Here is a 12543-nt window from a genome sequence, read left to right as displayed (position 1 = left end):
TCGAGTCCGCTATTGAGGGGTTGAGAGACCACTCGTGCGGTTGAAAGGTGTGACTTAGCCTGTCTGCCAACACATTGTCCACTCCCGGCAAGTAGGTGGCTCTGAGGTACATCGAGTGGGAGAGGGCCTCCCCCCATATCTGTGCAGCTTCCTGACACAGGAGGTAGGAGCCCGTGCCTCCCTGTTTGTTGATGTACCACATGGCCACCTGGTTGTCTGTCTGAATCTGGATGACTTGGTTGGTGAGGCGATTCTGAAATACTCTGAGAGCATATCTGATTGCTCAAAGCTCCAGGAAATTGATTTGGTGTTTGGCTTCCTCTGGAGACCAAGTTCCTTGTGTCTGCAGATTGGCCAATAGACTCCCCCAGCTGAGGTTGGAAGCATTGGTGGTGAGAGTTATTTGAGGGTCTGGAACCTGGAAGGGCAAGCCTTGGAGGAGATTGATCTGATTTTTCCACCAGGCGAGAGACTGATGGAGTGAGTCTGTGACGTGGACAATGGTGGATAGGGGCTAAATGCATTGAGTCCATTGTTACCTTAGAGTCCACTGCATGACTCATGGCTAGGCAGGCCATTGGGGTGACCTGAACTGAGGACGCCATGTGTCCCAGTAGGATGAGAAAGCAGCGTGCAGTCGTGTAGCGCTGAGACTGCAGCTGGTGTGCGAGAGAGACGAGAGTGAGAGCTTGTTGTCTAGGTAGAAAAGCTTTTGCCTGCAAGGTGTCCAAGTCTGCCCCTTTGAATGATAAGGTTTGAGATGGGACTAAGTAGGATTTATCGCAGTTGACGAGAAATCCTAGCGAAATCAGAGTGTGTAAGGTAAGATGTAGGGACGACAGAGCAGTTTGCTGAGTGGGAGCCCTGATCAACCAATTGTCTAGATAGGGGTAGACGTGAACACCTTGAGTCCTGAGGAAGGCTGCAACTACTATGAGACATTTTGTGAAGACTCGTGGTGCAGACGCAAGGCCAAATGGAAGCACTCGGTACTGATAGTGCTTGGGGCCTACCAGAAATCTCAGGTATTTGTGATGAGATGGAGTTATCACAATATAAGTCTATGCGTCCTGGAGGTCTAGAGAGCAAAGCCAATCTCCTCTTTGTAGAAGAGGAAGAAGAGAACCCAAAGTTACCATTTTGAACTTTTCTCGATGGAGGTACTTGTTGCGGGCACGTAGATCCAGAATTGGACGAACGCCTCCTGATTTTTTGGGGATTAGGAAGTACCGGGAATAGAACCCTAGGTCGAGCTGAGAGTAGGGTACTGGTTCTATTGCCTTGGACTGGAGAAGGAGGGAGACCTCCTGTTCCAGAAAGATGGAGTGATGGGATGTTCTCTACATCGGTAGAGGTGGGGAGTCCGGTGGGATGGAGAGAAAGTTGAGATGATAACCTTGAGCAATTATTGCTAGGACCCACTGGTCTGAGGTGATTGAGTGCCACCTGTTGTTGAAATGGCACAATTGACCTCCCACTGGTATGTGAGGCAGTGGAAGCTGACTGCTGCTCTCTATGCAGGAGTCAAAAACCGGAAGCAGGGTCCGGCTGAGAGCTGCTTGCGGCTTTTGTTTTCGTATCTGATGAGACTGGGTTTTTTGAAATGGTCTCATAGAGCGATTTCTAGCCGGTGGCGGGTAGGATTTTTTTTTGGACGGAAGGGACTTCTTAGTCTCTTTCCGGAAAGGCTGTTTTGAGGACTACCATCCTGCTTGTCCTGTGAGAAATATAGGGCTTAAGTCCTTTGAAGAACTATTTAAGAATGAAAGACCCTAGGGGTGGGAGGGAATAAACAGCCTCTCAATTTGTAGCTCTATCTAGATTTTCTTTCCTTGGTTCAAAGTCCCTTGCTGTGCAATTGATTACACACAACACCCACAAGTCAGTTAGGTACAGCCCTGTATTTCTTTTAAAATCACACAGCGAATTAAAATAACTAGCAAAGATAATACTTCCTAGACTAGGGGTGGGCAAACATTTTGTGCTGGGGCCACATTTCAATTTGAGTGCAACGAGGGCCTGAGGGTGGGGTGGGTCCTCGACACAGCAATCAAATCTCAACCACTTGATGCAGGCATTTCAGTATCTAGCAGGCTTAACTGCAATCATTTTTACCACCCAAGGAGTCACTTCAATCATGGATCCCCAGCCTCTACCAAAAACAGAAAAACCTTCAACCCAACAGGTATAAGGCATTTTTGCAGCTAGCAGACCATCTAACATCAGTCACAAATGCAGGCCATAAATATAAATAGTAAGGTGCAGACAAAAAACTGGACTGGAAACCACTAAAAGCCAGATTCATATGCAGTGCAATAAATCAAAAACAGAAATATCACCATGCCTCATAAAAAGTCAGGAAATATAAATCAAAACAGTGAGGAAACCATACTAATAAAAAGCATATTTCAAAACAAGGTACAGAGAAGGGCGACCAAAATGATAAAGGGAATGAAACAGCTCCCCTATGAGGAAAGACTAAAGAGTTAGGACTTTTCAGCTTGGAGAAGAGACGGCCGAGGGAGGATATGATGGCGGTGTTTAAAATCATGAGAAGTCTAGAACAGGTTAATGTGAATCAGTTATTTACTCTTTCAAATAGAAAGACTAGGGGACACTCCATTAAGTTAGCATGTGGCACATTCAAAACTAATCGGAGAAAGTTCTTTTTCACTCAATGCGCAAGTAAACTCTGGAATTTGTTGCCAGAGGATGTGGTTAGTGCAGTTAGTGTAGCTGTGCTTAAAAAAGGATTGGATAAGTTCTTGGAGAAGTCCATTACCTGCTATTAAGCTGACTTCAGGCCGATCAGTAAAGCGCGGCCCGACTTGCGCGCTTTTTAATGCGAATTGGATGCGCGATCCAGTATATGCTCTACCGTGTCCTTAGCGTGTGCTGAAAACGCGTGACAATTGGCGCTCGCCGCATGTAGATGGTATGATAATGGTGTTTAATGACCTGATTAGCTATTCCCCTCGATACAGTAACGCGCCCAAAATAGCGCATCTTTAACCTGCACGTTCTGCTTCTTTACCCTCAATATTTACTGCCTACTCTGACCCTGGCTTTAGTGTGGTGCCTTGCTCTTGACAGTCGTGAATATCCAATGGACAGCATCGGACAGCGCATTGGACTACATGTATATATTGGCTTTGGCGATCTTTTTTCTACGGGTGAGAACGAGATTAAGAAATGCTCTGCGAATGAATTCTAGACGGCCTATTGGAGACAACAGCCAACGGGAGAACCCAGCACAAAGACCGGAGGAGGTATGTATGTGTGTTGTTTTTTTTAATATCTAAATGTAGCATTTTTCTGTCTGGGCGTCTCTGAGGCTCCGCAGGTCCAGCGGATACACGGACGCCTGTACGGACACCAGGAGAAGGACGCAGCACCAGGCCTTCCTCTGGATCTACAATTAGGTGTCCCTGCGGCTCTGCAGGTCCATCACTGACGCTGCACTCGACCTTCCTCCGGCGTCTCGAATTAGGCATCCCTGAGGCTCCACTTCTATTTCTTAAATGAATAAATGAATAATCAAGATGTATTAGGTTATGCAGATTTTCTTGTGTTGTTTTTCACGCAGGCACAGCAGGACAGAGTCGTCCGTGCACAGGAAAGGGACATCTGTAGACCAGGACGGGCCATCGGCAGACCTAGATGTATCATTCGCCCATGGACAACTATCTTTGGTATGTCGGAGCAAGATGTAGTCCGAACCTACCGGCTGAGCTCACGGGCAATCCTGTTCCTCTATGAAGATCTGCGCTGCGACATTAATCCCCTGGTCAATCGCCACCATGCTGTGCCAGGGTTGACGAAACTTCTTGGTACTTTAAATTTTTTTGGTACCAGAAGTTTTCAAACCCCCGTGTCATTGCTCTTAAGTTCTTATGAGCAATGTTTAATGCTCTTATGTTTTCAGGTCTCTCTAACGTACTCTAATTGTCTTAAGGTTTTATGCAACGCCCTCCGGCGGCAGTTCTGTTTTTTTATTGTAAACCGGTGTGATCTGTATATTTTCATGCAGGAATGTCGGTATATAAGAATTCAAAATAAATAAATAAGTAAGTTGCGGGTATGACATAGGCCTCCTTCTCACGGCATCTGGCACGGGTCTTGAAGGCCATGATGAAGCGGATGAGGAAGTCTATCATGTATCCTACCGATCCAGTGGAGCTGCAACAGATCTGCAGTGGGTTCATGGGTATTGCAGGGATGCAGAACGTGTTGGGTGCTAGAGACTGCACCCATATTGAGTTTACCCCCAGGTCGGAGGAAGAGAGTTCCTTCCGGAATCACCAGCACTTCCATTCAATGAATGTTCAAGTCATTTGCGATGCACACCTTTGGATTCTAAATGTTGTAGCCAAGTATCCTGGGAGCTGCCATGTTGCCTACATTCTGGCACATTCGTCTATGGGCACTCATGTCCCAGAGGGGAAGTATGGTGAAGGCTGGCTACTTGGTAAGTGACATCGGCTATAGCCTGGGATTCTATATCTGGGATGTCCGGTATACAATAAGTGTGCATTTATATATGTGATGTTGTTTTTGATGCATTCCTGATTATTCCCCCTATAGGTGATGGCGGCTATGGCTGTAAACACTGGTTGCTAACTCCACTTCAGTCTCCACGCACTGCAGCAGAAAAACGCTACAATGAGGCTTATGGCAGCACCAGAAACGTTATCGAGCGTACTTTTGGAGTTCTGAAAGGACGATTCCAATGTCTGTATCACTCTGGGAGAGCCCTGCAGTACAGTGCAGAAAAGGTGGCAAACATCATTGTTGCCTGCTGCATGCTACACATTTGTCAGCGATTTGGTGTGGATGCAGAGGTAGCAGAAAACTTGCCACCAGATCCGCCCATGGAACTGGCTGCTGAGGCGGACAACACTGCATGGGGGAATGATGTCCGAAGGATCATTGAAACTTATTTCTCCTGTAAGTTCTTATCTGTTATACATTCATTTCTCCATACTCATATGGTGCTTTTATTGTTGCTCATAGCTCTGCAAAATTCAAGATATAATACTTTTAATGCCTGTACAGTTTGTTAAATCTTGTGTTGTGTTTCTTTCAGGAGCTGTGATCCATCCATCTAACTATTTCCTAGCAAGCTGATCCATCCATCCATCAAACCATTTCCCAGCAAGCAGAAAAGTCGATTTAAAATAACAAATAATTGTGAGACAAATAAATTAAAGTCTGAATTTTTCCTTGTCTTCTGTGTTTTCCATTGCATAATTTATAGTTCTTGAATTGTGTTCCCATTTAATCCTCAATAAATAGCTTCCTTTTCTTTTATTATAGTTTCTTACGTTAAGTTATTTTGGCGTCCCTGCGGCTCCATCGCAGACATGGACGCCTGTATAGATGCCAGGTGAAGGACGCCGCGCCAGGCCTTTTTCCGGTGTCTACAATTAGGCATCCCAGCGGCTCCATCACCTGTACAGATGCCGGGAGCAGGTGGCAGGACACTTGCACGTGGAACGGCACGCCCGGACAGCCATTTTGTTTACTTTACTCTCCTTCAAATTGTATTTACTGTTTGGTTGGTTATAGTTCCTAATTGTTTGATGTAAACTGAGTTGATTTGATTTGTATCAAGAAATTCGGTATAGAAAAGCCTTTAATAAATAAATAAATAAATGCTTTACAGCAAGGATGCCGCATGGGAGGCTTCCCAATTTTCGGAGGGGGTCGTCAGGCTCCTGGCCACACTCATAGTTGACAATGAAGGTGACCTCTACTTCCGCCCTGAGTGCCCGCGGGACCAGGACTGGGCCGACGAGGCCTGGCGGGTGCGATACAATGCCCAGGCTTCATGCCCGAGGGAGGTAAGTTCATTGGCCTATGTTGTGGTTGGCAAAGGTCTGGTCTATGTTGCTTGTAAGAATGACACAGCTTATAATTCTGGTAGCAGGGAAAAATCCGAGTTAAATTACATTTAGTATTTTGGGGTTGTTTTGTATTGTTGTGGATGAGAAAAGAAAAACTGACACTTGATTTGTTTGGTTTGAATTGTTTTTTGCCTCAAAAGCAATATAAAAGTTTTATATCAACTTGTGTTTCCTATTTCTGTTATATTCCCTCCAGGTTGAGGCATTGAAAAAGCGTGCAAGGCGCATCAGGTGGGAGGAGCCCAAGTACCTGCAGGCCCACCGCAGAGCGGAGGAAGGTATGTGCTGTTAGCAATTGTCATGGTTGCCATGCAAGTGGCAAGGTCTTCTTTAGTAATGTCAATAAGAAATTTAACATTTGTGCCATTCTGGATCTTTGCATGCGCATCTGTGACACTTTTGCTATTTTTGTTTTCAGAGAGACCACGGAGGGGTCATAGACCGCAGAACCTGCTCCTCCAGAAGAACAGCAAGGTTAGCCTTTAATAGCATCAGCATAGTAAAAGTATGTGGATGTTTAATGCCGTGTGGCACGCCGATCATATTTGCATTGTTAAATGTTATGCTCACTGAAATGCTAGAGGTTAGGGTCCTGTTTAAAATGTCGATAAGTTCTCCTTCCTACCGTTCTGGATGTGTGCATGTGCGACAGCAGTAACGCTTTCACTTTTTCTCTTTTCAGACACATCAGCAGAGGGGGAAGGCGACGATCTAACGCTACCCGCCATTATCGCCCCCCCCCCACCAGTTATTGAGCCCCTCCCCATTATTGAGCCCCCCCCAGGAAAGAAGACACCCAATGCACACAAACTCAAATACTGTCAGAGATAATTTTTTAACCATTTCCTTAATAAATGAAATTCCCAAAGCCTCTTTTGTGATTATGCTTGTCTTGATTAGACTGTAAGCTCTATTGAGAAGGGACAGCTATATGTTTTTGTACAGCATTGTGTAAGTCAAGTAGGGCTATAAAAGTGCTAGGCAGTAGCAGTTATCTACATAATTTAGCCTTTTCTTTCCCTGAATAGGTAGCACTTATGAAAAAAGTAATTTATTTTATTCATGTTAGTCGCCTACTTGCTGAGGCTAAGCGATTTACAAATTCTACAAACATAATTGAAATACAACACAGACAAAGAAATGACTCCATGAATTAACAAAACAATATTCTTGCCTAAGCCCCTCCTCCAGAATCTGAAAATATCTTTATTGCAGAGATGCTGTTTCAAATCAGGTCACTGGTCCCCAAGTAGATTATAATAGTTTTACTTTATAATACTTTACTTTTTTCTCTGATCTCACCAACATTCTGGTTTGCATTTCTGTTAGCTGAAGATCTAGGGAGGCATTTAACCTTTGTGTATCCCTTAAAAAATGAGCCCAATTTAATGCCTTTGATACAAGTCACCCAGCAGAAGGAATTTTTCTAGTTTGAGGTCCTTTGACAGTATTTTGAAGATTGTGTGCATTGGGTGTCTTCTTTCCTTTCAGATCCCACTTCAATTTCCATTTCTAGAGCATCTTCATTTTCCAGTGCAGAAAAGGCATTTTGTATGGGTATTGTTTGGGGGAGGACATGTCTGTGTCACAGGTCTGATCTTGCCAAATCCTACTGTAACCCCTTTATTTCTGGGTTTTTGAATCCTCTGTGGGAATGGGGGCAGATATCCTGAATGTTGTATAGTTACGGAGGTATTTTAAAATCAGAGCCAACTCCTTTCTCAGGAGAGTCAGCTTTTTTTTTTTATTGCAGACAGCTGAAGGCAAATGGGACAAGCCTTAAGCCACCAGATGATATACCTTAGGATTAAAGCACTATGGATATTACACCGAATAATAGTCTTTGTGTTAGTTTGTGACTGAGGAACATTTGTATTATTGTGACAATCTATGGATTGTTAGATTAGTACCTAATTTAAGTGAATGATATTTGACATAAGTCCTTTAAAAACTATTTATGAAGAAAAGACCTTGTGGATAGGTGGACCCAAAATTAAAAACCTTTAGATTCAAGTCCCTTTTAAAGTCCCTTTTTAAAATCCCTTTACACTCAAAGTGAGACCCTCCTCCCACCCCTCTGAAACCATCCCCACTAAACTACTCCTCTCTATCCCCAAAACCATAGCCACCTCACTCTCCAAAATCGTTAACTGCTCCCTGGAACACGGCCTAGTACCTATCTCCCTGAAACAAGCCGTGGTCAAACCCATCTTAAAAAAACCCTCCCTTGACCCCTCCAACCTTTCCAACCTCCGTCCCATCTCCAACCTCCCCTTCCTCTCCAAAATCATTGAAAAACTAGTAAACTCCCGTCTCTCCGACTACCTCGAACAATCCAATATACTCCCACCCTCACAATATGGCTTCCGCAAGCTCCTCAGCACTGAATCCCTACTCCTCTCCCTTACCAACACCATCATCAAAGGAATGGACGCCGGCAACTCCTATCTCCTCGCTATGCTAGATATATCCGCTGCCTTTGACACTGTAGATCACAACATCCTCATCAACACACTCATCGGTATAGGAATATCAGGTACTGCTCTCTCCTGGGTAAAATCCTTCCTCCAAAAACGTACCTACACAGTCCTTACCGACAACTTCACCTCCCCCCCTATTAATCTCAACTGTGGCGTCCCCCAAGGATCCTCCCTCTCTTCCACCTTGTTTAACATCTACATGCTCCCCCTTACAAACCTCCTCTCCAACCTTGGGATTACACACTTCATCTACGCAGATGATGTCCAGATCCTCATTCCTTTTACTAATTCTGCTCTCACCGCTCTCCAAAAATGGAACACTATTCTCGCTTCCATAAACCAACTCCTCACTGACATGCACCTAGCCCTCAACCCGCAAAAAACTGAACTCCTCCTCATCTCCTCTAGACATGCCTCCACACCCTCCCCCTCCACCCTCCAACCCTCTAACTTTCTCTCTGATACAAGAAACCTAGGTGTCATACTTGACAACCAACTCACCTTCAAACCATATATCAAATCCATCCTTAGCAGCTGCTACTTTAAATTACAAACCCTCAAAAAACTCAAACCCCTCCTCTACTTCTCTGACTTCCGTACAGTACTCCAATCTATAATCTTCTCAAAAATTGATTACTGTAACGCACTCCTACTGGGACTCCCTGCTACCTACATCAAGCCTCTACAACTCCTTCAAAACGCTACCGCACGCATCCTCACCAATGCCAAAAAGAAAGACCATATCACTCCCACCCTCTTTAACCTCCACTGGCTTCCTATCCACTCACGAATTCTATACAAAACCCTTACCCTCATCCACAAAAGCATAATTAATGAACACTACAACTGGCTAAACCCACCCTTCACCCTTCGTATCTCCACAAGACCCACCCGCTCCTCCCTCCGTGGAATCCTTATCCCTCCCTCCACAAAATCCTCCAGACTCATCTCCACCACGAACAGGGCCCTCTCCCTCGCAGGCCCTTCCCTCTGGAATTCCATGCCTCTTGACCTACGCATTGAAACCTCCACACCCACCTTCAAAAAGAAACTCAAAACCTGGCTCTTCCTCCAAGCTTACCCCAATCGTCTTCTTTACCTACTAACACCTTAACCCTACCACCTTCCCGTACTAACACCCCCTCCACTGGACCTACTCCCACACCCTCTAAGGACTTACAAACCCTACACCTAACCTCTAGCACATAATATGACACATAGCTCTACCGTTCCCATTTTCTCACCTCAAATACTTATTTACTACATGCTTATACAGTCTTGTATATAACCTATGTATATGTCAATAATATAACCTATGTCAATTTGCCAATGTATATAGATGTCAATAATATAACCTATGTATACGTCAATAATCTCTCGACCCCTGTACATATTACTCCTTTTGTACCTGTTTTCACCCTCCCCCCCGCCCCCTCCCCTGTCTCGACCACCCCTACCCCTCTTTCCACAAGTTTGCTAGTTTTTGCTCTGTTTCTGAGCTTATGTTAAACACTGTTCCTTGTAAAGGCTTTGCCTATATATCCATTGTTGTAAGTTATCTGTAAACCGGCACGATGTGCAAACGGTTGCCGGTATATAAAAATAAATAAATAAATAAATAAATAAAAATAACACAGAAATTTAAACCCAAACCAGCACAGACAGACAAACAGAGAAAAGGCAAATATCAAAACTCTGGAATAGGCAGAAGTAACAAAAGGCTGGAAACCAGGTTCATCAGTACCCCAGCCCTGATGGATTGCCCAATTTTTAGCTCAAACATTTAATATCTCACCAAGACGTAGCAAACTGCAAAAGTCAACAGCAAGAGCTAATACCACAATGGTTAAACAGGAAAAACACTTCTCCTTCCAAAGGGAGACCCAAGTAATATTCTAAAAAAAACCCCTACCAACCAAAAACTTGCCTACCTACAATCTATAAGCTGTTTATTGCAAGAGATACCAATAGAATATACATGAACTACCATCATCATGACGATAGAACAAAAGGGTAACAACAGGGAGTGTATGGAACCAAAGACCAGGTAATATTGCATAATGCCATTATGTAAGAAAAAGATAAGAGATGATTTCAACACAAGACAGTGGATTACAAACAAGATGGTACAGAGCAACCATATGTAATTTGCGTTGAAGTGGCTGAGCGTAATATAAATTAAATAAATAGATAAAAACAGACAAATGCAGATTCTGTAAAATAAGACTGGAAACTGTTACATATCTTACTGCATGGTGTGACATGCTAATGTTAGTAGGCCTGTACAATAAGATGGCGTGGCTTATTCACTGGAAACTGTCACCACTAACAATGCTGTACCAAAATATCACTACAATCATGACTAAGAGAACTATAGAGAATGAAAAAGTTGTGATCACCTTGGACATTCCCACTCCAACTGATAAACTTTATGATTGAAAAGCTGCATTGTTGTAAAGGAGCAAAACGCATGAACAGCTTTGCTAATAGAAGTGTCAGTACCAAGTGGCTATTCTGTGGAATGAATGGAAAGAGGATTCTCAAGTACCAACTGATACAATCAGAGACCAAGAAAAGGTGGCAGAAAAATACAGATATAGTCCCAATTGTTTTGGGCACCACTGGCCTAATTTAAAAGAATTTCCAGGCGCAACTTGATGTGGCCCCTAAATATATACGAACTCCAAGCAGTGGCTCTCTTTGGTACAATGCAAGTGTTATGGACATTAGTAAGTTTGGAAGACTGAAATCATTCCCAACATGAGGTTCATTCCTGGCACAAAATAAGCTTATTTGGAGACACTACCCCTGAGAAAAAGAAACTTTTGAATTGTTAACAAAATAACACCACATGAATGACTAATGGGCTACTCCAAGTCCTTATTACTAATTGTGTATTTCCTAGAGTATTTTTATCTAAGTGGGTACAGTTCAGTAAGGTATATATATACATTACATAAAGGTATACATTTGTTTTTAAAAAAAGGAAACATTTCTACACTTCAGATTCTTCTACTCTCAGAATAAGCAAGGTTCGAAACTATTGCAATGATTAATTCTCTCTTACATTTTAAAAAGCCACACTTCCCTGAATTAATATATTTTCTTACTATTTCACACATGGCTACAAGTGTGAGGTAAAATACATAGTGTACAAGCATCTCTGGGACACTTTACCTTTTGGCTGTAAGCCATCTCTGAAGTGTAATTCTACTTTTGGTTTAATATGTGCTGCTATAATAAGTTGAGTCACACGTATATGTTTCTGCATTCAATATATGTCCTCAGTTTTATTTTCTATCAGCCTGGAGAGCTGATACAATTCTAGCTAATAAAAATCTTACAGACAAACTTACATGTCCTCCCATGGATATTCCTGTCAGTCCTAGTGGTCCATAACCCTCTCTCTCCAACCAATGCAAAAGGACAGCTGATTCCAAAACAAGAGCTCCTCCCATCACGAACAGATCAGAGACATTTTTCAGGCTTGATCTCCTTTCCTCCCCCAATACAAAAAAAAGAAAAGGATTTATCATGCAGATCAAATAAGTGCATACAGATTATTTCTTAAACTGCAATAAACATAAAAACCCCACTTTTAAAAATGCAACCAAATACATAATTTAGGTTAGCACAATGGGCAGCATTTGAAGTGGTCTAGAAATTAACTCCAATCAATGCAAATATCTATAAAGCCAAGTCAAAAGTCAGTTCTGGTGAACAGTTGTGAGCAATTGTACTGCAACGTTATACATACAGCAGCATACACCTGTGGGAGGTAACTTCATTCCAAAATTATATCTCTCTAATCTCAGTGCCAGTTCTAGGTACAGCACTCCCAGCATTTTCACCTTCTACCTTCTAGGGGGGAGGGAGGCGGGGAAGCAGTTCCTCAGGGTCGGCAAGGGAACTTGGAACCCACTGCATGTATATCTTGAACATTATACAAGCAAATAACTTTCAGTCTTTTCAGCCTAAGTTTACAGAACTACATCCATGCAAAAACAATATAGAAAACTGTCAAATTGGTTATATTGAACCGAGCCTCTAATTTAACAGAACAGCTATAACTGTCAGCAAGTCTTTAAGACTGTAAGGCCTATACATATAATTATAAAGAAAATGCCATCATTCCTACTATCAAATTAAGGGTAATT

At 43.0% G+C, this 12543-nt stretch overlaps 1 protein-coding gene across 4 annotated transcripts in view; it reads right to left on the bottom strand.

The window, feature by feature from the left end:
- ABHD18 (abhydrolase domain containing 18) overlaps positions 1-12543 on the bottom strand; it is a 238741-nt gene that overhangs the window by 116563 nt on the left and 109635 nt on the right. For 3 of the 4 annotated variants that reach the window (XR_003854765.1, XM_029590941.1, XM_029590850.1), the window contains exon 8: positions 11743-11881. Coding sequence is in view for 3 of the 4 variants with exons in the window: in XM_029590941.1 (XP_029446801.1) it covers positions 11743-11881 (139 nt within the window). In the remaining variant the exon portion in view is untranslated. Of the gene's footprint in view, positions 1-11742; positions 11893-12543 lie in introns of all 4 variants that reach the window. The other variant, XM_029591069.1, reaches the window with a different exon arrangement.

Source organism: Rhinatrema bivittatum, chromosome 1 (assembly GCF_901001135.1).
Source record: "Rhinatrema bivittatum chromosome 1, aRhiBiv1.1, whole genome shotgun sequence".
NCBI lineage: Eukaryota > Metazoa > Chordata > Amphibia > Gymnophiona > Rhinatrematidae > Rhinatrema > Rhinatrema bivittatum.
Note: the sequence above shows the minus strand (reverse complement) of the source record. Positions and strands in the feature narration are given on the sequence as shown.